Here is a 23599-nt window from a genome sequence, read left to right as displayed (position 1 = left end):
TTTGAATTAGGGAGTGATTATTCCCATTAAGAAGACATTCTCATTTTTAGAAAATGATTCCCTATGGAATTCCTTTAACTAGCCCACTTTCCTAATGCACTTTTAATGTGTTTCAACATATTAAAAATTATTTACACGCAGTCCTCCCAGGTCTGTTCATTTAACCAGCGCGCTGACCCCCACTCGGTGTCGGCCCTGCAGTGTTCTGGAAGGACTGTGGCCGGCAAGGCAGGGGAAGAAGGCGGTCCCTCCCAGAGGAGCTCCGCCTGTTGGGAGAGGCCCGCCCTGCGGTGAGCAAGGGGACAGGGGGGCGTGTGAGCCCAGGGAAGGGTGCAACTACCCAGGGAGCCCGGGACGTTTTCCCAAAGCAGGGGAGATGCAGATGGGACCCCATGGGATGCCCTGGAGTTTGCCAGACGGAAGCGGGCAGGAATGCGAATTCCAGGGACAGAGGAGCTTGTCACAGGGGCTGAGGTTTGAAAGTGGGTGGGGACTCTGGGAAGACCCCAGGCCTGTGTGTGGGGAGGAAGGGGGTCGGCTTGGTTGGCTGCAGATCAAGGGTCCTCGTGGTAGTCTGAGGAGGCAGGCATAGGGCAGTGGGGAGAGAGGAGTGTCACCCCCAGAGCTGTGTTCTAGGAAGAGAACTGCCCATGGGAAGGCAGATCAGAGCCTCAGGATCCTGGAACTGCGGGCAGCTGAGAGGCGCTGTAACGGTCATCGGAGAACGGTGGGGCCCGGGCAGGCGGGCGCCCTGGGGGCTGGCACGTAGGAGGCTGGCAAACAAGACCTGTGGATGGCTGACCCTCAGAGGGTCCTGAGGGTAGAACGCATTGAGGGGAGAAAAGACCTTACCTGCTGCCCGCTCCGTCACATCTCAGGAGCGGGGCAGGAGGGACAGGTGTCAAGGGAAAAGGGGTCCAACGGGCCTGGTCCAAGTCAGGTCTCAGGGGGAGAAACTGTGTCCCCGGTGTCACAGAGAGCCTGCTTTGAGGGCCCCAAGCCAGAAGGCCCTATTCAATGGGTCAGGACAGCACTTGTTTCATTTCCCACAGGTGCTCCTCTCTCCTCCAGCCAGAGTTCCGCGTGACCAGAGCCTCTTGCAGACCAGACGGGGTGGGACCCCCGGACGCCATGGGACAAGCAGGGCCATCTCTTCCCCTGGGTAGGGGAGACCCACATGTGGCTACGGCCAGTCCATCGTCAGAGATGCGGAAGTGCTAGAGCATCACTACCCTCCCTGGTCCTGGGGTACAGGCTGATAGGTGGCATCTCTCCCCTTCTGTTTTTCATTCAGAAAGAGCTACTGTGTGTCCGCGCTGGGCCAGCTCAGGGTGTCCCTTGTCTGCTCCCAAGCTCCGTTTCCCTGTCATTGGCCGGGCAGTGAGAGAAATCCAGGCAGGCCTGTGGGGCTGGGGAGAGGGCAGCCCGTGGTTTTGGGGGAGCAGGCTGGTCTGAGAAAATGAGGCAGGGGTGGCTATGGCCAAGGGGAGGGGTAATGCAGCTTCCCTGGTGGTGGCCAGGCCCCTTCCTGTTACAGACGAGGAGCCTGGCTTGGGGAGAACAGCAGAGCATTTCTAAAGTCTCGCAGCAAGGAGGGTACAGGGACCAGAGGGGAGCCCCCGAGCTCGGGGTCCGCCCCCTCGGTCCCCAGCCGTGGCCTGCAGTGGGAGGTACCGTGGCCTCGTGTTGGCGGAAGTTGGAGGTGCTGCCCCCTGCACCTCTTACCTGCAAGGACCTCGGCAAATGCTTTCATCTCTCGAGCCTCAGCGTTCTCACCTGGACCGCAAGGCTCGGAGGCCCCTCCGGCTCCGAACCCTCACAGGGTCACCTGGGGATAAGACCAAACGGGGCGCCTGGGCGGTCCTCCTTGCAAGTACCAGACCAAAGCTGTCCAGGCCTCCCCCAGGGGCCGGCTAGTGCCCTGGGCCACCCGGACAGAATGCGGGGACAGGCCGCTTCCTCTGGTAGAGGCAGCCAAACAAGAGAGGACACAAAGGGCCGGATGCAAACATTTGTTCCCAAGGGAAATGGGTGTTGCTGGCAAACTGGAGTGTTCTCTTCTGTTTTCAAAGCGCACCAGGTCAAGCAGACCCAGGATGAGCCGCCAGGCGAGTTACTGGTGTGACACGCATCTGTGGCCGCCCAGGAAAACAGCATGTAAATATCACCCAAGATCAAGGCCGTTCACTAGAGGGCCCGGAGCAGGGGTCCGCGTGCACCTGCTGAGGAATGTTCTTCGCGCTGGGACAGGCTGTGGGGCCAATGATCTGGTTTCCTTTGCGGAAATTTGCAGAATGTGGATAGAACTGACTTTCCTTCCGTGGGCTGAACAGAAAGAGCTCCTGACCAAGATGTTCCTGTTCCAAGTGTCTCCGCCTTCCCGGGCAGGTGGGAGACTTGGGCCCCCACGTGAGACCCCACCAGGGGTGGGTAAGATAAGGCCTTACAGATGCTGTGAACACAAGTGCCCTGGGCCGGCCTGGCTCCAGCCCCCTGCTCTCGTTCACCCCTTAGCGGCCGTCAGGAAGTGAATTCAGTGTCTACCCCAGACCTCCAACTGCCATGGGGGTCAGCAGCCCCTCCCCCCCCAAAGGGGCACAGAGAGAACATTTTGATGCGTCCCTCTTATGCAGCAGGCCCCCTGCTCACTGATTTCATTTTGCAGAGTGGACACTGGGGCTGAAAGTTCAGGCAGCTTGCCCAGGCGCCCCACTTCATCGGGGAAGGCTGGTGTGGTAGTCCAAGGGGAGGACGGGGTGTGGGCTCAGGGGAGGCCAGACCCCGGCCCAGGTCCACCATCAGCTCACTTCGAGGACATGTCAGCATCCCGGGGTCTCAGTGCCCTTGGATGGTGGGACAGAAGGAACTCATTCCAGACTCCCCACCTCACAGAGTATTGAGAGTTTCTAGCGAAAATAAGGTCACGGCCGCCTCAGGACTTCTTGGTTCCCAAAGCAGTTTTCATTTCAACCCTCGCTGTAGTCTGTGGGTGGGAGGGGGCAGGAATTATCCTCCCCTTCAGAGGTGCCCCAAGCACCCCGCAAGTCCAGAGACCAGTCCAGCTCACCTGATCCCAAGTGTGGGCCCACGTGTGGGTCCACATGACCCACCGGGCACATCACTGCCCCAGGTCCTTGTCCTACGCACAGCTCAGCCTCTGAAGGCGGTGATGTCCCTGCAGCCCCGAGCTGCAGTCCTGACTCCATCTCTCGTAGCTCTGTGACCTTGGACAATGACCTTTCTGAGCTTCAGTTTCATCACCTATAAAGTGAGGATAAGAACTCTGAGCTGGGGACTTCCCTGGTGGGTCCAGTGGATAAGACTCCGCGCTCCCAATGCAGGGGGCCCGGGTTCGATCCCTGGTTGGGGAACTAGATCCCGCGTGCATTCCGCAACTAAACGTGCCGCAGTGAGGATCCCATGGCCCGCAGCTAAGACCCGGCACAGCTTAAATAAATACTCTTTAAAAAACAATGAATATTCTCTTTCTGACTTACTTCACTCTGTATGACAGTCTCTAGGTCCATCCACGTCTCTGCAAATGACCCAATTTCGTTCCTTTTTATGGCTGAGTAATATTCCACTGTATATATGTACCACATCTTTTTCATCCATTTGTCTGTCGATGGGCATAAGTCAGAAAGAGAAAAACAAATATCGTATATTAATGCTTATATGTGACGCCTAAAAAAATGGTACAGATGATCCGGTTTGCAGGGCAGAAACAGAGACACAGATGTAGAGAACAGACGTATGGACACCAAGGGGGGAAAGTGGCAGCAGCGGGGGTGGTGGTGGGATGAACTGGGAGATTGGGATTGACATGTATACACTGATGTGTATAAAACAGATAACTAAGAAGAACCTGCTGTATAAAAAAGAAAAGAAAATTCAAATAAAACAAACAATGAATGTTAAAAAAAAAAAAGAACTCTGAGGTGGCAGGGTGGTTGTAGGGAGGGGTGATGAGTACAGAGGTCCCAGCCCAGGACCTGGCAGACAGTTGGTGCTCATTTAACAGCTGCTTTGGTTGATGTCTGCAAAGATGACACTTGTCATGAACACGGAGGCTTTCTGACAGCGGCTCGGGGCTGCTCAGAGGGTGCTGCTGCCTTTGCGCGCCCTCCCTCCCTCCCTTCTCCCTCCCCCTTTCTCCCTCCCCCCTCCCTCCCCCTTTCTCCCTCCCCCTTTCTCCCTCCCCCCTTTCTCCCTCCCCCCTTTCTCCCTCCCCCCACACACCTCTCTCCACCTGCCCTGCTTCCTCCCTTTCCTCCTTTCACACATGTATTTGGAGTTCTAACTTGCCAACTTGTAAAAAGGAGTCAAGGTGGCCATTAATAAAACAAAACTAGTATAATCACTACAACGGGGGGAAAAAGAGAAGCCAATGTCCCTGGAGAGGGGCAGTGAGTGACACTGCCTTCAAGATCCTGGTGAGGTGTAGCGTCCACTCCTTTACACGGAAAGTGTTTGAACGCGGGGCTGTCTGCATCTTCTCCATGTAGAACCAGGGTTCCTGGGGCAGGTCTGGAGCTGGGAACCTTTTCAGGCCTTCAGGTCCTCCTGTCACCTTCTATTTCCAGGTGGGAAGGCTGAGTCCCACGGTCAGCGTGAGATGGGACCAAATATCACAGCTCTGGACGGTCTGAAGCACCGTGGGCGTTGGCTGTTCCTGGCTTAGCAGGCAAACACCTGAGACAGGAAGGGAGCACGATTTCCCGTGTGACGGGGCAGCTCTGGGGAATCTGCTTTGGTGAGAATTCAAGTTGCAAAGTCTAGAGAACATGACGTGGAGTTGCAGTTAGTGGGGGTTTGCTGCTCTCGGCCACTCTCTGGGCTGGAATTCTCGCGTCATCCAAGCCCCATCTCCCACATCAGCCATTTAGAATCAGACTTTGGGAAAATCACACTGAACCTGAATCTTGGTGGGGTCTTCCCTGTAAAATAGAAATGATACTTCCTCCATCTGCTCACGGGACTCTTTGTGAAGGAAAGGAGAAGGATGTTGAAGTATTTCTTAAAGCACAACACTGCCGCCAAGGGTAGGATGTCACCAGACTCGCTTGCCTTGTCCGGGCTCCCCTACCCCATCCATCTGTCCATCGCTTGTGACTGAGAATGCCTGGAAGTTCTGGTTCCGCCTTGCACCCTTCCACCCTGGAATCCGTTTGTGATTCTTGCCCCAGGTTTCTCTAAGACTTCCTTACGTGCCTCTACTTGGGAGCCTATCAACATGTCATTTCATTTTTTTTTTTTTTTTAGATTTTTTTTTTGATGTGGAACATTTTTAAAGTCTTTATTGGATTTGTTACAGTATTGCTTCTGTTTTATGTTTTGGTCCTTTGGCCACGAGAAATGTGGGATCCTAGCTCCCTGACCAGAGATCGATCCTGCACCCCTTGTGTTGGAAGGCGAAGTCTTAGCCACTGGACCACAAGGGAAGTCCCGACATGTCCACACTGGCTGCTTGACTTGGACTTGTGTAAATGGACTGACTTCTACATTGTGGTTCTTCTCTGGATACGTGCTGTCACACATCCAATATCATACGGAGAATATTAAGCAGAAGAAAGGCTTTAAATAACGTAAGAACTACCAAATCTCTCTGCCCTCATTTCTTTTAATAAACTAAATTCCTTCCCTCCCTCTTAAATATAGTGCCGACTGTATCCACTCCTGTTCACCTGCAGTTAGGGAAAAACAAACCCTTTGATAACAAGCAAACTCCTGTTAAAATTTCCACCCTGTACTTTGGGGCTACTCCCCAGATTCTGAGCTCAAATCTCAGGGTTCTGAGCTCAAATCTCAGGGGAGTTCGGCTCTGTCAAGTTTAGCAATCTTTGCCCACAAGGCAGGAACCGAGCGTCATAAGCCCCACCCCCTGAAAAAGACCTGCCCCGCCCCCGGCCCGGCTTGGAGAGGAGGCCGCTGCGAGGGAGTGGGCCCTTCCTGTTGGCCCTGGGCAAGGGTTTCAACCTGTGTGTACCTTTGGGGTAATGGTTGTATCTGCCTGGTCCAGTTGGTCTCATCAATAAGTGGGGCTCCCATCTTGGCACTCGAATTCCGTTGCAACACCTGAATTCTTGCTCCAGGGATGCACTAGTTTCCCAGGACTGCCTTTAACAAACTTCGTGGCTTAAAACAAGAGAAATTTACTCTGTCACAGTTCTGGAGGCCAGGAGTCTGAAATCAGGGTGTCTGCAGGGGTGCACTCCCTCCGGAGGCTCTAAAGAAGGATGCTTCTTGCTCCTTCCGGCTCCTGGGGCCCCAGGAGTTCCTTGCCTTTTGGCTCCATCAGGCCAACTTCTGCCTCTGTCTTCACGTGGCCTCCTGCCCTGCTCCTTGTCGTGGGGTAACCCAGGATGGTCTCATCTTGAGACCTGTAAGTTAATTGCATCTGCAAAGACCCTTTCTTCCAAATAAGATCACAGTCACAGGTTCCAGGAGTTGTGATGTGGATACCTTTTTTTTTGAGGCTACCGCTCGACCCACTACGGGTACTATGTCCAAATCTCCTCCTATTGACTGCATGGTATCAACCTGGGCTAGTTTCGGCCAGAAACAATTACTTACCAGCTGTGCTTCCTTAGCTAAGTCATTAGATAAGTTGGCCTAAGTTTCCTCATCTGTATAATGGGGTTGCTAACACCTACCTCAAAGGATCATTGTGAAGGATTAAAATGAGACAACACGGAAAGCCCTTAGCATGATGTCTGGCATTTGACATGCACTTCATTCAATAAGCAGCTTATTCTTATGATAACTTTAAAAGCCTTGGCACACGGTGGGTGCTAACAAGGGCTCTCTAATTTGGAACCTGCGTGCGAGATGAGAAGCAGGGAGACAGGGTGGGTGAGACAGGAAGCAAGGCCCTCTTCTCTTCTTCTGCTTTGGCATTCAGCTAACTGAATGGGTAGAGAATAAAAGAGATTTTTTCGAAAGTCCTTGAAAGTTTTTGATGAACTATGGAAAAAAATGTGTGCGGAATATGTGAAGGAATAATTGAACTCGCCTTCTAGGCCTGCATACGTCAGCCACCGAGGGAAGAGGGGGCGGGATTTGAGGACAGCAGAGTATCCAGGCTGAAGATGGGAGAACGCCCTCATCACGACCAGAGGCAGAATGTTAAACCCAACCCTCTGGAGAGTATGGGAAGCACCACCTGACGAAGCCAGGCCGGGTTGACACTGATTAGGAGAATCAGGTCCAGCCTCAACCCTCCAACCAAGGAGATTTAGGACTTTGATCAGGGTGGCTCCGAGAAGGAGGTGGAATTCTCAGGTAGGGTGAGGGGTGAGCCTTGGTTGAGGAAGGAAAGACGGGGAGTGTATTGGTGCCCTGGGGTGGCCATAACGGAGTCCCACAGTGGGCAGCTTTACTTTAATTTATTTTATTTTTTGACTGAGCTGTGCAGCATGTGGGATCTCCTTTCCCTGACTAGGGATCCAACCCGCGCCCCTGCATTGGAAGCGTAGAGTCTTAACCACTGGACCACCAGGGAAGTCCTCCGGTGGGCAGCTTCAAACAGCGGAAATGTATCCTCCGAAGGTTCTGGCGCCCAGAAGTTTGAGATCAAGGCGTTGGCAGGGCCATGCTCTGTCTGAAGGCCCTAGGAAGGAATCTGCTCCGTGCTTCTCCTTTGGCTTCTGTGTTGCCGGCAGTCCTAGGTCTGATGTCACGTGGCGTTCTCCTCGGTGTCTGTCTCCGTGTCTCTCCTCTTCTTGTAAGGACACCAGTCATACTGGACGAAGGGCCCACCCTACCCCAGGACGACCTCATCTTAACTTGATAACATCTGCAAAGACCCTGTTTCCAAATAAGGTCACCTTCTGAGGTTCTGGGAAGGTTGTGAGTTTTTCGGGGACATATCCGACCCCATGCAGGAAGGAACGTGAAGGAGAGAAGGAACAAGCAGGGCTGACCACAAGTCTTGCTCCCCCCGTGCCTGCCCTGCACCAGGACCTGGCCGTGTGTGGTTCACAAAATGTCCCCCAAACAAGCTTGGGGTAGGGTGGGACCATAGCACCCCAACCTTGTCATCTCCCCAGCCTCCCCTTCCCCACTCACCCAAACCCGCTCCACTGTCCCCTCCCCCAGGTCAGAATCCTGAGGCTGCCCTGGACGCCCTCCTCTCTCTCGCTCCCCTCCCCTCCCCTGTCAACCTGTGTCACTTTCACCCTTCCTACCCCATGGGCCCCACTGCTTCACTCCATCCTGGGTCCCCGTCCCAGCCTCCAGGGTCGGGGGCTGAAACCCCTCCATCCAGTGGTGGCCGAGTGACTGCTGATGACCGGGCAGGTCCTCGCCCCAAACCTTCAAGGCCTGTCCTCTTGGCCTCTGATGCCGGGACCTCCTCCAGGTGGCTGCTTCGCAGGGGTGCCATGTGCGCTTTGGGGATCCAGCTGAACCCAGCACTGGCAGTTCAGGGGTGGGGGCCACCTTGCCTCCCGCCCACTGCAGCCCGGGCACTGGTCCATTCCAGCACCCACTGCACAGCTCACCTAGCAGTGTTGCCCGGGAGGAGGAATTCCATTCGCTTACTTAATGTTCCCCCGGCACGCAGTGCGTATCCTGTAACTGTCTGCAAGGGCATGATCCCCATTTTATACGGAGAGATGGACACTCAGAGCAAACAGCTCACATCATTCAGCCAGTGGGTGTGACAGCCAAGCTTCAGACCCCCCAGCCTCAGCCAGCGGAAAAGACACGCGCAGGATCCCAGAGTGACACCGTGGGGCCCCGTCACCTGCCCCCAGGAGGCTGACGTCTGGGCAGATTTGGGGCAGCACATCAGGGACCAAAGAGGGTTACTGAGCTCTTCTCTCGGTGCTCAGACCAAACTTGCAGCCCCTGCTTGGGATCCCACCCAGGTACCCTAACCATCAGAGTCTCCCTTGGCCGCAAACCCTCCCTGACCTGCCTCTCGGCCCATCAACCTGGTTTGTTCGGGGCAAGATCACCGTCCACTTGGGCTCACAGGTCAGACACGCAGGAGTACTGGGGCGTCCCCTCTGTCCCCGCGGTCTTGCCTGAGGTTGGCCTCAGCTCTAAGCACCCCCTCAACCCACCTGCCTCTCCACCTGGGCAGGGCCAGATCTGGCCCGTCCTCCCAGGGCTGCATCCTAACCTGTCGCCCTGACCCACATCCCCTGACACCTGGAATCTGCAGACAGTGACGCTGTCACGGCACTTTACGTGTCAATGGCTCCCCTCACCTACTGACCACCCCAACTGCTTTGGGAAGCGTCTGGCCTCTGCCTCTGTTCCTGGCATACCTCCTATCCTCTCAATAGGGCAGTTGCCACCCTGCCCTGTCCCTCCCGTGCCCCCTGAGGCTTCTGTGATCACCTGGGACTCTCCAGTCTCCCGAGTGGGCGTGGCCTGTGGGTTCAGAATCAACAAGAGAGAAGTAGCTCAGCTCTCTCCCCTTGAGTAGGACAAGTCGGGAACCCTGGGTCCCATCGCGGGAAACTGCTCCTTAAGTCACCTTGCTTGGACTTCCTTCTTAGACCCCACAGGTGCTTCCTGAGATCACCCCCGGGGATCACCTCCCAGCTAAACTCCTTCAATAGAATCCTAGTTCAGGGCCAGCTTCTGGCTTAAATCCTAGCTAAGCCACCACCTCCTTCCTCTCCCGGCATAGCTGTGTCCACACGCACCTGTGCATTTATTCCTCCACGCCAGGGCTCACGGGGCCCCTTGCCCTGCAAGGCCCTGCCCCACAGCTATACTTTGAAAGCAACGGAGCTCAGACTCAAGCCCAAGCCTACAGGATCTCCATCGTCACCGACATCCACCAACTAGGTGACTTGCAAGTAAACTAACCGCCTAGAGCCTCAGTTTCCCCGTGCAGAGTGGAGGTGACGGCAATCACCCCAGGGCGTCGTGAGGGGTTAGGGAGATCATAGAGTATGAGGCTCACCAGTGGAGATGGGGGCTGCCTTCTCAGCGCTCCCCACCCTGTTTATGCCTCTTGCTGGCATCTATCCTGGGCCCTCTTCTGAGGTGCTGGGTTGGCGGTGTCGTCCCCGTCAGCCTGGGAGCCCCTTGAAGGTACCAATGTCCCCATAGCCTCCAGCGCGACACCTGTCACGTGAAGCAAGAGCACTCTGCTCCCTGATAATCGCTCCCCCGGAAGCACTTCGGCTTAGTCCACGGAGAGGAGAAGCAGGCTTGGGGTGAGACAAGTAAAAAAGAACTTCCTCCCTTGCTCTGCAGAAAGGCTCCAGGCTCAGAATCACGGCTGGGTCATAAGTCTGGAAGTAAAACCATCAGCAAATGAGAGAGGAAACCAGAGAACCAATTCCACTCTCGGCTTCGTTCGGTCTCGCACGTGCAAAGGCAAGAGAGACCGAGGGCTTGTCCCCCTTCCCCTCCCCGCCTGCGTGTTCCCTTCCTCCTTATAAGGGTCATCCTCCACGTATGTGCAACACACGGACACGTTCTTGAACAAGAACTGCACAGCTGAATTAGAGCCTCTGATGATGTGGGTGTGAAAGTACTAATTAGGATGGAGCTCTACTAATAGGAGCTTTGGGACAGAGACAGTGTCAGGTGGGACCGAGGCTCGGCCCCCGTGGGGACTGCACTTGCCTTTGCGGTACCCGCAGTGGGGCGGCAGGCCATCGGGGTGCACCCGGGGGGCACCCATCCTTCTCTGGGCGCTTTCTCCCTTGATGCATGCCAGCCACTTTTACCAGGGGAACCACGCCTTGAAAGCAGTTTCTGACTCCCAAGATGGCCAGGTACCACCTTCCCACTCTGTCCTTCCCAGAGAAGTTTGTGCTGGGAGGTGGTGCGGGGATGCTCCGCTGAGGCTGTGGGCATGGCCGCCGCACCTTGCGTACAGCCCCAGTCTCTCCAGTTCCCCGCGCTCCTCCCGGCGGGGGTCCCGGAGCGTCTTCCTTTGGGGCTACCTCCCCTCGAATTACTGAGAGCTGGCATTCGGGGACCTGGCAGACCCGGGTTCAAATATAGGGCTCCCAACACACAGCTGGGTGGCTGGGTTAGTTCACATCGCTGCACCTCAGTTTTCCCATCTGTAAATGGGGCATCATGTTACTATGTCCCAGGGCTATTATGAGGAGACAATCAAATAACATACGTAACAATACCTAGTCAGTGCTGGTGCTTGAACGTCCTCTGTAAGCGCTAATTCTAGTCTCCTCCCCAGCCCAGCCGCCACCTTCCTGGTTCTACTCCTCTACCTCAGCCCAGCCGACATCCGTTTTGGGGGAACAGAGGTGTCCACTGGGGCCGAGGCAGAGGAACAGATTGGAGGTCTGCTGTAGCACCTATCATTGGCAGTGCTGTATGGAATACTTAAAATTCTGCCAACAGGGTAGATCTGGTGTTATGTGCCCTTACCACAAAAGAAAAAAGTAAGTGAAAAACAAGTTTTTAATAAAGGAGGCGGAGGGAAACTTTTGGATGAATAAGTTCATGGTCTCCATTGTGGCGATGGTCTCATGGGTGTATCCCTATCTCCAAAACTCATCAAGTTGTACATAGGAAATATATACAGCTTTTTGTATTCCAGTCATACCTCAATCATGTGGTTTCTCTGGGTTTTAAATTCTGTCTCTGAAAATCATACTGTTGCTTGCAGCGTAGGTAAGAAAATGCATGTGTAATAGGAAAACAGCCACCCCACCTCTGCAAAGCTTTTGATCCTGAACCTGTAATAACTCCAGGAAGGAGACCCAACTAGAAGGGCAGGTGGCCAGAGGTGGTGGAAACGCCCTGGGTTTGGAATCAGACAGCCCTGAGCTGGAATCTTTTTTTTTAAAATAGACTTATTTATTTTTATTGATTTATTTTTGGCTGCATTGGGTCTTTGTTTCTGCTTGCAGGCTTTCTCTAGTTGCGGCGACCGGGGGCTACTCTTCATTGCGGTGCGCGGGCTTCTCATTGCTGTGGCTTCTCTTGTTGCAGAGCACGGGCTCTAGGTGCGCGGGCTTCAGTAGTTGTGGCACGTGGGCTCAGTAGTTGTGGCTCACGGGCTCTAGAGTGCAGGCTCAGTAGTTGTGGAACATGGGCTTAGTTGCGGCACACGGGCTTAGTTGCTCCGCGGCATGTGGGATCTTCCTGGGCCAGGGAAGATCCTGGACCCGAGTCCCTTGTATCGTCAGGCGGATTCTTAACCACTGTGCCACCAGGGAAGTCCCCTGAGTTGGAATCTTGACTCTAGCCCACTCTGGCCAAGACCTGGGACAAGTTATTAGCTTCCCTGGGCTTCTAAAAAGTCCTTTACAAGAAGCGAGTAATTACATCTGCCGCCCGGGTGCGCAGGAGGCATGAGATTTACTTAGATGATGACGTAGCGAAACAGTGTAGTCGGCCTGGCGGGTGGGCACATATGGTGATGGGTAACCCATCCATGCTGGTTTCCTTTCTCATCTCTCCCTCTTTAAATACCCAGGGAGCCTCAGCCCGGCACCCTCAGGACCTCCATCTCAACCCATCAGAACCTCCCCCATCCTGCCCCTCCAGAGCAGTCTTGTGTGTGTGTGAAGCGACTTGGGATCGCAGGAACAACCTGGTCTGGTTGACTGTCAACCTACAATCCACAACACAGAGGACGCGTCCTTCCTTGTCAGCTGACTTATCAAGAGGTGTATAGTGTAGAAATGCGACTGTGGAGCAACGAAGGTTTTTGCAGGGAAAAGCTTTGAGACTTCTTGGAATAAGTGTATTTGAAACAAAACTTTCAAACTGTAGTCAACCAATGTCTGGCTGCTATCCATGAGGGGAACCCAGGAGGCCGGAGCTCCAGTCCGTCTCCCCCCTGACCTTGAACAAGGTCTTTCCACTGAGTGCTGGGGCAGGAAGGGCCCTTACAGGTCAGAGAGGGGAAGCACCACCCAGGGATCCCTGGTCAGGGAACTAAGATCCCCCGTGCCGTGCGGCGGGGCGTGGTCAAAATAAATGGAAAAAAAAAAAAAAAAGCGTGGGGGGGGGGAGTGGGTGGGATTTGGACACAGGGTGGAGGCCACGCCAAGACCTAGGCAGACGTCGGGGTGACGCGTCTACAAGCGAAGGAGCGCCAAAGACGGTCAGAAAACCTTCAGAAGCCAGGGAGAGGCCTGGAACTGTCTCCCTGGGAGCCCTCGGAAGGAACCTGCCCTGTGCACACCTTGATCTCGGATTCCGGCCTCAGACTATGCGAGAGTATGTGTCTGTTGTTTAAGCCTCCCTGTGCGCGGTGCTTTGTTAAGACGGCCCCAGGAAACTTCCACAGGGGCCCCGTAGTAAGTGTTAATTCCTGCTCTGGACCAATCAGCCACACAGAGTTCCTCAAACTCACTTGAGCCAGGCTGCATCCAGGGTGGTTGGATCCCTCTACTGAGAGGCTGCGGGAGGGATTAAGTGAGCACCAGCAGGGGACAGATGCTCAAGGGAAGAACTTCCTTTCTGGAGATCATTTCCTTTTTTTTTTTGGAAAACAGCACTTTTAGGAAAAAATATATCTATAAGTCTGCGTTCAGAGCAGAGGCCTTGAACACTGCAGGGCGAGTGGGTCCTGTCTGGTGCCTGGAGGAGGGGATGGGCAGCCCTCCCTCCAGTGCGTCAGCGAGGGTCCAAGGCGTGGGGACTGTGCTGTGCTGGACGTGTGTCCAGGGCATTCGTGGCGCCCCAGGTCATGTCCCCGTGACCGTGAGCAGGTCCTGGTAGCTCCTCTGTGCCTGCGTTTCCTCACTCGCTGGGGGGTGGCCATCACTCCTGCCCTCCCAGGCCTCTGCAGCTGCTGCGTTGGTGGCGTCAAGCAGACCCTCCGAGGGCCGGGGCGTGGAGTTGACAAGGGATATCGACGCGTTTCTGGCGAGCCGTCCATGTGCACAGCCCCCCGGGGGGGAATTCTGAGGCCCCAAACGTCCTGAGTTTCCTCCACCACCAAGTGTGATGCTTATTTGGCAGGAAACCCTGCCCTGAGCTGACAGGAGGCTCTTCACTGCTCTCATTGCACTTCTGGTGAGTAGAAGTGCATCTGGCTGTGGAAACACCGAGGTTTGATTATTGAGGAATGAGGTGACCCGCTGGAGAGGTCAGGAATGTTTGGTACACGCTTCGGGTGACTATTAAAATCTGAGAAATTTTGGTCAGTGTGTATCAGAACGTACCTGGCCCCATGCTGGGTGCTTGCTAGACCTCGCGCCGTCTTCTAATGAGGAGACGCAGGAGCGAGGGTCCCAGAAGCCGCCCAAGAGGCCAGAGAGCCGCGGGGCAGTGGGACCTGGGGTAGAGCCTGTGCCTGCTCGTTGGAACTAAACTGTGTGTGGGATTCCTGGGGCCACTGTAACAAGGTACCACCGACTGGGGAGGGGGCGCTTAAAACCACAGAAATGTTTTTGTTCACGGTCTGGAGGCCAGAAGTCCTAGATCAAGGCGTCAGCAGGGCTGGTTCCTTTTGGAGGAGAATCCTTCCCAAGTCTCCTCCAGCTTCCTGTGGTTCCGACAGTCCTCGGCGTTCCTCGGCTTACAGACGCCACCCTCTGTCTCCGTCGTCACAGGGTCTTCTCCCCGTGTGTCTCTCTCCGCTCCCCTACTTATAAGGACACCAGTCACGTTGGATTTAGGGCCCGCCCTGATCCAGTGCAACTTCATCTTAACTAATGAGCAGAAGTGTGTGTGATATGGGGCTGGAGAGAGGAGAGGATGCCTCCAGGAACTGATGGGTGGGGCCGATGCCCTGTGGGGCTGCTGAGCTCACACTGGCATGTGTTGCGTGGAGATGCCCAGCAACCTCCGAGGAGATGCACCGGGGCAGCTGGGGCACAGATCCGAGCCCGCCAGCGTCCGGCAGGTGTCTCCCAGGTACGATATCGTGCAGCCTCTGAGCTGGTAGGCAAGTGACTGGACAGGGTCTGGCCACCCACTTTGCAGGAAGCAGAGTGACAGTCTGTCATGCTGCTGTTGGCTCTATGGCTCGACGCGAGTGAGGCCTGAGTCTTCTGCACCAGCGTCCCAGGCTCTAGACAGCACCGTCCCTGACCTCTAGCCACTGCTCTGGACCAAGGGGAACTGTGCCAGGGTAAGATGAAGTGGAGCATTGGGAAGACAGCAGTCCCTGGAGTCACGAAAACTGGAGGGTGAATCCTGTCTCCATCCCTACAGCTGGCGGACCCTGTAATTCATCACCCAAGCAGGGACACATTTGAGAGTAGAAGGGGGCACTGTTAAATATTACCCAGGGCAATAGGCATAAACGGGACAGTCCTAGGCACCTGACATGTGTGGGTACCCCATCTGCAGCTCAGGGAAGTTACTGAACCACTTTGAGCCTCAGTGTGCTTATCTGTAAAGTGGGCATAGCTGGACTCACCTTCATAGGATCCAATGAAATACAGGATGCCTTCTAGAGCGGGCAGAGGACAGGCTCTTAATAAATGGTGCCTACAACAGTAACACTCATGGAAGTCAAATCTGTACCCTCCCTGAGAACTCACTCACATGCCTGTTCAGACACTCAAGCCCCCCCAGACCCTCACTTCCTCTGAGTCTGTGGTAGCCCCAGGAATCTGCACCTGCCTCCCTGAGCTGCTTGTGAAGTCCTTTTTCAACATTCACCTTGGCCTTTTAGGAATCTTTCCCAGGGGGAAGAAACTGAAGACTCATTCTTTAGTCTGAGAATATTCACGAAGATGTTCGGTTCTTTCCGGTGGACTAAGGGCTTTTGTAGACGGGCTTTCATTAACCCTCCCCAGAGCGCTGCGTTATGAGAGCTACAGCTATTTCCCTTCTGAGTCGGGTCCTTCCAAAGCAGAGGGCAAATCGAGCTTAAAGTCTGTTTCTGAGGTGCAATCCCAGGGCAGCAAGAGTAAGGGAAAGAGAAGGAGAGAAGAACCACGGGGACGGATTATTGGGCTGTCTGCCACTTCCCACGAATGACAGCTGTTTGCTGGGTTCTGTGGGACGTTTAACAGGCCTCCTGGTGGGCCCACTGGGCCCCAGAGCATTCTAACCAGCTAGGGACGGAGCGATGTTGATTTGCTGGCTCCTTCCTGAATCCTGTTTCTAGTTGGTCCAAGTTCATATGATGAAGTAACTCGCTCCCCTGGACTTCTGAGTTGTGTTTTTCAACCCATTGGTCGGTCCACCCCAAGGTGTAGAGCTTCACACAGAAGCCAGAACAGGCGGGAGCAGCAGGGCCCCCAAGGGTCCACAGGGTTGGACACGGTGCTGGAGCCACTGCAGCTCCCCCTGTGGCAGGAGCGTGGCCGAGGCTGTGCTCCGGCCCTCACTTCGAGGCCAGTTAAGCTGGGGGTGGGCAGAGACTGTGATTGGGGCTCTCCACTGAGCAAGCAGCCAAGGTCTGGGGCCGGGAGGCACCGAGTGGGTCTGGGGGTAACTGTGGTTGGGTGGATAATTCCCATTTTACATCCGAAGAAATGGAGGCTAGGAGATGTTCAGTAACTTGTCAAGAGGTGGACCCAAGTCTCGAACCCAGATATCCAGGCTCCAGTCCAGGCCCCCATCCACCTGACCACAATGCAAGTAAGAGAAATGTGGACGCTGGGATGAACTGCAGACACGGCTCATGTCTATGGCCATGATTAACAGCTCACCTTTCCAAAAATGGAACATACCTTCCTTTCAGCCTTCATTCATTCATCCCCTCGCTCACTTATCCATCAGGTAAACACCTACTTGACTCCAGGGCCCTGTGCCTTCCGTCAACACCCGTATACTGTGCTCTGCCCACAAGCCAGACCCAGAGTCGGCTCAGGCTCCAGCGGGGAAGCAGTTACCTTTACTCTGGGGCGGAATGTCCCCCTTGCTAAGTAAGCTCTTCACGGCGAGTCTTCAGAGGGAGGAGTGAAGAATTGATGTGTAGAAATTAGAAGAAGTTCCCAGAAAAGGTGGCATTTGAAGTGACTCTTGGGGGATGAAGAGGATTTTAAAAAGCGGGTTCTGAGAGAAAGGGCATTCCAGATGGACAGCATGGGCCAAGGGAGGGTGTCCCGGCGTGCAGGACGCTTTCAGGGAAAAGTGTGTCTGAAGCAGCAGCACAGGACTCCTTGTAGGTTTTGTTTTTGTTTTCTTTTTTCTCCGCATAACCAGTTCCCTCACTGTCAGAGAGCACCCAGCCCTAGGCCTTTGTCACTTGCTCAGGAATTAGGTAACTGAAAACAACAGAGAAGAGGATCATTGACGGAAACTTGCCAACAGCACCATCCCCCCAGTCAGCGTCTGCCTGAGGCTGTGTAGGTCATGGACAGCTTGAATATCCTCTCTGTTGATTTAATTACATACATGGCCAATGAAATGATTATGAAATTTTACTAAAAAGCCAGTGACATTTACAGAGATTACAATAGGAACCCTCTCGCATGCACTCTCCCTCTGGCCCTGGGAACACTGGTCCCTGCGCAGTCCACTTTCCCTGGCTGGCGTCCAGGCCAGCTCAAGTGCTAAGTAGAGAGGACACCATCCAAGTTGGGCTGAACCTGGAGTGGAAGGAGCCAGAGTCAGACTTTTTGTTTTGCATTTGGTGAGCCCTGCTTCTCCCCAGCTGGCGCTAGACGAAACCGATGACAGCACTTAGCACACGCATTAGTTTTTTGAGTTTTTAACAAAGCTCACAAAGTAATCAGTGATTCCTCACTGAGTGTTTCCCAAAGGCTAGGTGCTGGGGGTGGGGAGAAGACCCTGGTGTTTGGGCGGCCCAAGAAATATAGCAAGTCACTTGTGGCAAATGTCCTGAATAGGAGGTCAGAACAACACTGGGGTCCCGACCTGAAAAAAATTCCAACAACTTCTGCTGACAGTAGAAGCAAGGGGCGGCTCGTTGGCACATGCTGAAAGGGGCCATTTGTTAACTGCCTGTGCCTGGGTATTTTTTGTGCTGCAGAGGAATACGAAGCTATAATGATTTATCGGTGTAAACGTTTAACGTTTACTTTGAGTAATACGGTTGCACCATTTCTCCCCAGCATCTCTCAAACATACCAGGATGCTACCGATACGGCACAAAGCTTTCCGACGTTAATTGGTAAAGATGGTAACTCCACGATGCTTATCGACTCGGAGACATTAACCTCCTGGCTGCGGGGCTGGGAGTTTTGAAATGCGATCTCGGCATCTGTAGTTATAATTGTTTAATGTCACATTGACCGGGCACGTTTACGATTTTTAACAAGTCTTAAAAAGTCCAATGACATCTGTTGAGAGTTTAATTGTGAGTGTAAAGAAAAATCATTAAAGGAACAGTCAAGAGATCAATTTTCATACTGTTTAAATAACACGGTGGCCATCAGGCGGTGGCGGAATCTGGCGACATGAGTAATTTAATCTCCCAAGTCGCAGCGCCAGTGCACTGGAGGCAGTAGGGGAGGGAGGCGGACGGAGAGAGAGAAAGAGGGAGCAGCGGGAAAGAGGGATCGGCGAGAGCCAGAGGAGAACAGAAATGGAAAAGTGGACATTTCCCCTCCCACCGGAAAGTATCTCCAACCCCGGCCTCAAGCTGGGCGTCCAAGGTTTTCCTCGGGTTTGGCTGGGGGCGGGGGCAGAAAAGAGGAGGAGCGGCCGGCGCGAGCGGTCCGGGGGCTGGCGCCCCAAGCCGCGGGCTCGGGAGTTTGCGCCCTTCCGCGCCGCCACTTTTGTTCTGCGCTCCAGGCGCCGGGCCGCGGCGGGGCGGCAGTGCGCACGCGCGGGCGGGGCGGGGGCGGGGCGGGCGGCGGGCTCCGGCACCGCCCCCCGCCGCCCCGGCCCGCTCCATCCGGGCACTGCCGAATTAGCATCGTGCCGAGGCACAACTTTGCCGAGGCCCAGCGAGATCCAGGCGCGCGCTCCGCAGGAAATATAGTCCCTGCTGGCTGGCGGCTCTCGCGGGCGGCGGCGGCGGCGGTGGGGCGGGCGCGCGCGGGGCTGCGCGGGGCTCCCGGCGCCGGGGGGCCATGCGCCGGGCCGCGCCGGCAGCCTGGGGACCCGGCGCAACTTGCCGGGCAGCCTGAGGAGTTGGGGCGGCCGCGGGCTCGGCGCCGCGGCGCCCGGCCGCCTTTCTTCCCCCTCGCCAGAACCCGCCTCCCTTTTGGCCGTGGGGGAGGGGGCTCGTGTCCCCCCCTCCTCGGAGACCCGGTCGGCCCCCGTCCGCTCCAGCCCCCGCGGAGCCGCGCAACTTCCCCGGAGCCGGGGCCAAAGTGAGCGCAAAGTGCTGCCCAAGTTGCCGGGATGGAGCTGCAGAGCCGGCCCGAGGCGCTCGCCGTGGAACTCGCGCGCCACCAGGTAGGCGGTCGGGGGCTGCGGGCCTGGGGTCGGGGCTCCAGGCACCGGAGACCCGCGTCCTCTTCCCCGTCGCAGGGTGTTCAGGGCTGGAGGGGCTCGGAGGGGCCCCTCCTTGAGCCTGCCCCAGGGGCGGGGGGAGTATGTACATGAACGGACCCCGCTTTGGGCTTCCCCTCTGCCCCCTCCTTTCGTACAATCCTGCACAGTTTGGGGGTCGAGGGCCCTTGGGACCCGAGCCTGGAGTTTTCTCTTTCTCGAGCAGGGTCTGCAGGACAGGGGTCCCGGGAGGGGACCCCTTGGTGCGCCTGCCCGGGGTGCGTGTGAGAGTGTGTGCGCCGACCCCCTCCGGCCCCCATCCCCCGGTGCAATCCTGCACAGTTTGCAAAAGTAGTTTTGGCGATTGTTGCTCGGGCGAGCAGCGGCGTGGCGGCCGGAGCCCGAGCGGTATTGCGGCGTGCGCGTGTGTGTGTTGGGGAGATTAGGACGCGACTTGAATATTTATGAGCTTTGCTCGACACGGACTCGCCGTGTTTACTTGGCTCTTTGTTCCTCCCCCCTCCCCCGGCACACACTCACACTCACTCGCACACGTACCCCGGCCTGCAAACTTGCACGGCTCGGGCCGCGCCGCCGGGTGGCCACGGCCCCCGCCCCGCCCCGCGAGCTGCCCAGATGCGGCGGCAGCCACAGGTAAGCGGCCCCGTGCGGCACTGCCCGACCGCCGCGCGTGCGGGACGCGGCCGGGGGAACTTGGGGCGCGCGGCTGGCGGCCCGGGCCGGGGGCTGCGGCCCGCGGGGCTCCGGGCGCACTTGACGCCCGGGGCGGCCGGCCTGAGCCCGCTCCTCCGTGTTTCCGCAGAACGGCGACCTCAAGAAACAGCTCCACGAGAGGCAGCCGCGGATCGCCGCGCTCAGCGACAAACAAGTAAGCGAGCTGGAGCCTGCCCCCCGCCTCCCGCCCGGGGTGGGGAGGAGGGGTCGCCGGGCACTTTGGCAGCACCCTGAAAAGTGCCGGCCTCGGCGCCGCGCGCTCAGACTCCCAAAGGAGTCTCTCCAGCCCTCAAAGTTACCCGCACCCCCTTTTCTGGAAAGAAAGAGCCGGATTCTTGGAGGCCGAGGGGGGAGAGCGCGGCTCCCGCGGTGGCCGAAAGAGAGAAGCTGCACTTAAAAGGCGGCGAGCAGCCCGGCGTCCATTTTGAGTTGGTGGACATGTTTTTGGAATGTGGAAATTCTCCCGGCTCAGTGTCCCCCGCCTCACGCTGTTGTGAGGGTGGGGGGAGAGGGGGCGGTAATTCGGGCCTGGACACCAAACTACTTGGAAGCGATTTCTGGGTTCCGTTGCAAATCTTATTTAAAGAATCGTTCCTCTGGGCCCCCCTCCCCTCCACTTCTCCAGCATCACTTTTATTCTTGGAACCTGACGCCAGCTCCCGGGGAACAAAAGAAAGGCGCCCCCAGGACCCCCCCAGTTCTGCCCCAACTTTGGTCTCCGGGCATCAGGTGTAGACTGGGACACGCAAGAAGCTCATTGCGATGGGGGGCACGGCCGCCGACCCCTCCCGGCCCCTCGGCGAGGAAAAGTTGTCCATTGTGACTTAGTTGCGCTGAGCTCAGCGGTAGGGGTTTCAGCACCACGAACAGATGCCGCCGCCGGAGCGCGGCCGGCCGCGCGCCCCCGCCCCCTCCCTCCCCGCCGCTCGCTCCCCTCCCCCTCCGCCCCTCCCCCTGCGCTCCCTGCCGGCACACGCACTCCCGCCCCTTCCCCGAGCCGCCCCGAGCCGAGAACTTTGAGCGGCACAGCCAATGGCGCTCTCGGGGCTCCGAGGCTGGCGGGGGCGGGGGCGCCGGCGCCCTCCCCGCTGCCCCCTCCCCTTCCTCCGCCCGCCCCGCGGGCCCGCCCCCGCCCCGCCGCGCCCCGGGGCCATCGATCGCGCTTCCTTCGGAATGCCGGCCGCCGCCGTCAGCATCAAACTTGGCCCGCTCTGGCCCCCGACCCCCACCGGCCGCTGAGCTGGCCCCCTTCTTCCTCCCCAAACTCCCGGCGGGGGCGGCCCGTGCAGAAGCCCCCTCCCCGGAGGGATTGGCGGTGCGGGGAGAGACGTGGACGAGACTGGCGGGGGAGAACTCGGAGGCCGGGTGTTCATTTCGAGTCTTTAAAGTTGAAAAGTGGTGGGAGGGGGCGTGCGGGAGAGGAGGGGGCCGGGGGTTGCGGAAAGAAAGATGGCTGTTCCCGCGGGTCCGCGCCTGGTCGGGGGCGCCCGGCTGGACGGGAGGGTTGGGACGAATGCATTAACCCCTTTCTGGCGGTGCCGCGGCCCCCCTCCCCGGCCGCGCGCGCCCGCCCGCCCGGCCCGCGCCCCCGCTCAGGAGTGGAAGCTTCCATTCCCGCCGGAGGGTGGGGGGGCGGCGCGCGGCCCCGGCGAAGTCGGGGAGTTCGCGGGGGGAGGGGACCCAGGCCCGGCATTACCATTTTGATTGCTTTGATGCCATTTTTGGAGGGGGAGGGGTTGGAAGACCCTTCTCCGCTGAGCACAAAGATGTTTAATCACGGTATGGAATCAAATCAAATACTTTCTTTAAAAAAAAAAAATCCACCACCAAATCTGGTACAGTGTGATAGCCGAGGGTTACTAAGCCTTTTTTCCACTGGGTAAAACGGCAAGTTGTTGACTCTTATGCTCGGAGTAGAAGATTTAAAAGAGAGAGAGAGAAAATCCAATAATCCGGCAGCTTTTATCGCAACAATGTCTCTTTATGTGTGCTTCTGCATGGCAGTAGTTTTACTGTTTGGAGTGGCTTTTCGGAGCTTAGGTTTGATCATTTCTGTATTGTAGCCAACTATTTCAAGGCTGTTTAAATTTTTATGATGATAGTAAATGAGTGGCGATTTATTATCTGTAATGCTTGAATTTAGACGAGGCAGAGAGAAACATTTGAAAATCATGTTTGAAGGTTGCGGTGCCGCCCGGCGAAGGAACTGTCCTACTCCAGGCTGCCTTTCCCTTTAAAATTGAACTCGGAGAAGGATGCTTGTGAACGGAATGTACCTCCATCTTTTTGTGTGTGTGTGAGTGTGTGTTTAAAAAGAAAGAAAGAAAAAAACAGAAACTTTTGTTCTCTGGCCTTTTAAAAATATTTCTCTTTTAAATGACTAAAAATAACATCCGGTAAGTATCCGGCGTTTGTCCTGGCCATTGGAACTTGTGTTTGTAACTGTAAGTGTGTTGTTTTTCCTTTTTCCTTTGTGGCATTTTATATAGCAAGGGCTCATAAAAGAGGGAGGGAGGGCCTGGGGCTGTGGTGTAGCATGTTAATAAAGCTGCCTTGTCTCTCCCACGCTCCGCGGTGAAATCCTTCAGAGGTCACCTACGAAATGAGTTGGGCAGACTTAACATTTACTATCTTTCTCTCCTTGGGAGAGTTTGGTGGAGATTGGCAGCTTGGCTGGGGAAAGGTCGATGCATGAGCCCTTGGAGGTGATTGGGGCTGCACCCAGGGCTTCGAAGAGGAGAAGTAGGCTCTGCTTAGTCACCCCAGCGCCTGCCCGGGAGGAGCGGAAATGCCGGATCAGGGATTAAAAAGCCAGTGTTTCAGAGTTTGCTTTTAACGCAACAGAAGAGTAAAGGTAGTGTCCCTTTAGTGATGTGCTTGGGGAAGAGCTCACACCATCTTCCTCTCGGGAGATGTGGTTTTTTTGTCCTGCTCCCGCTTGGAATATGGGATAGAAAGGTTACGTTTCAATTAAAGGTGCACACGAGGAGGATGAGCTTGATAGTAAAACGGACAGATGACCCCATTATCCACATTTGTGAGAGGTACAGTAGCGGCGAGTGATACCTTTTGGTGCCTAGCCACCAATTTCCCATTCATGCCCTTGGCACTGGACTTTACTTAGTTACTTCTAGAAACATGGACAGGTGCTTAAAGATGTTTATCAAGGACTCCTAGAAGAAGATGGGTTGTTTGTTGGTCAGAAGTAGAGAGATACAAAGTCTGTGTAAGTGTCCAACGTTTCTCCCACCATTGGTGGACTAGGGGATAAACAAGAAACCAGCTTCCATAGGACGGTGCTATTTGAAAACAGAGTTCATATTTTTTCCTTAAAAAAATAATGAAGAGAGCTGTGGGGCAGGTGGTCAGATCTGAGCTGTGGGCCAGCCCACTTTGGCCAGGCTGCATTCCCAGGTGTGGCGGCCCCTCACCACTGGGTTGTGATTCCGGTGGAAGATGGACCCCGTCCGTGTCTTTAACAAGATATGATGTGTGAAGACTTCATTAGTTGCTCCAGTGGTTTTATGCCGTGAATTTGCAGCACATGCAGAGAGGCAGTAACATTTTCATCTAAATTGTCAAGCAACAAGCACATCCGTGTAAA

At 55.8% G+C, this 23599-nt stretch overlaps 1 protein-coding gene across 3 annotated transcripts in view; it reads left to right on the top strand.

Moving 5' to 3' along the window:
• Positions 1-18740: 18740 nt before the first annotated feature.
• Positions 18741-23599, top strand: part of PHF21B (PHD finger protein 21B) — a 97460-nt gene continuing 92601 nt past the window's right edge. Inside the window, exons 1-2 of one of the 3 annotated variants that reach the window (XM_049694339.1) lie at positions 18741-19224; positions 20084-20149. In XM_049694339.1, coding sequence (XP_049550296.1) covers positions 19171-19224; positions 20084-20149 — 120 coding nt within the window. In that variant the 5' untranslated portion in view covers positions 18741-19170. Of the gene's footprint in view, positions 19225-19803; positions 19915-20083; positions 20150-23599 lie in introns of those variants that run through there. The other 2 variants (XM_004279579.3, XM_049694338.1) reach the window with 2 other exon arrangements.

Source organism: Orcinus orca, chromosome 11, assembly GCF_937001465.1.
Source record: "Orcinus orca chromosome 11, mOrcOrc1.1, whole genome shotgun sequence".
Lineage (NCBI taxonomy): Eukaryota > Metazoa > Chordata > Mammalia > Artiodactyla > Delphinidae > Orcinus > Orcinus orca.
This window is presented reverse-complemented; position numbering and strand designations above follow the sequence as displayed.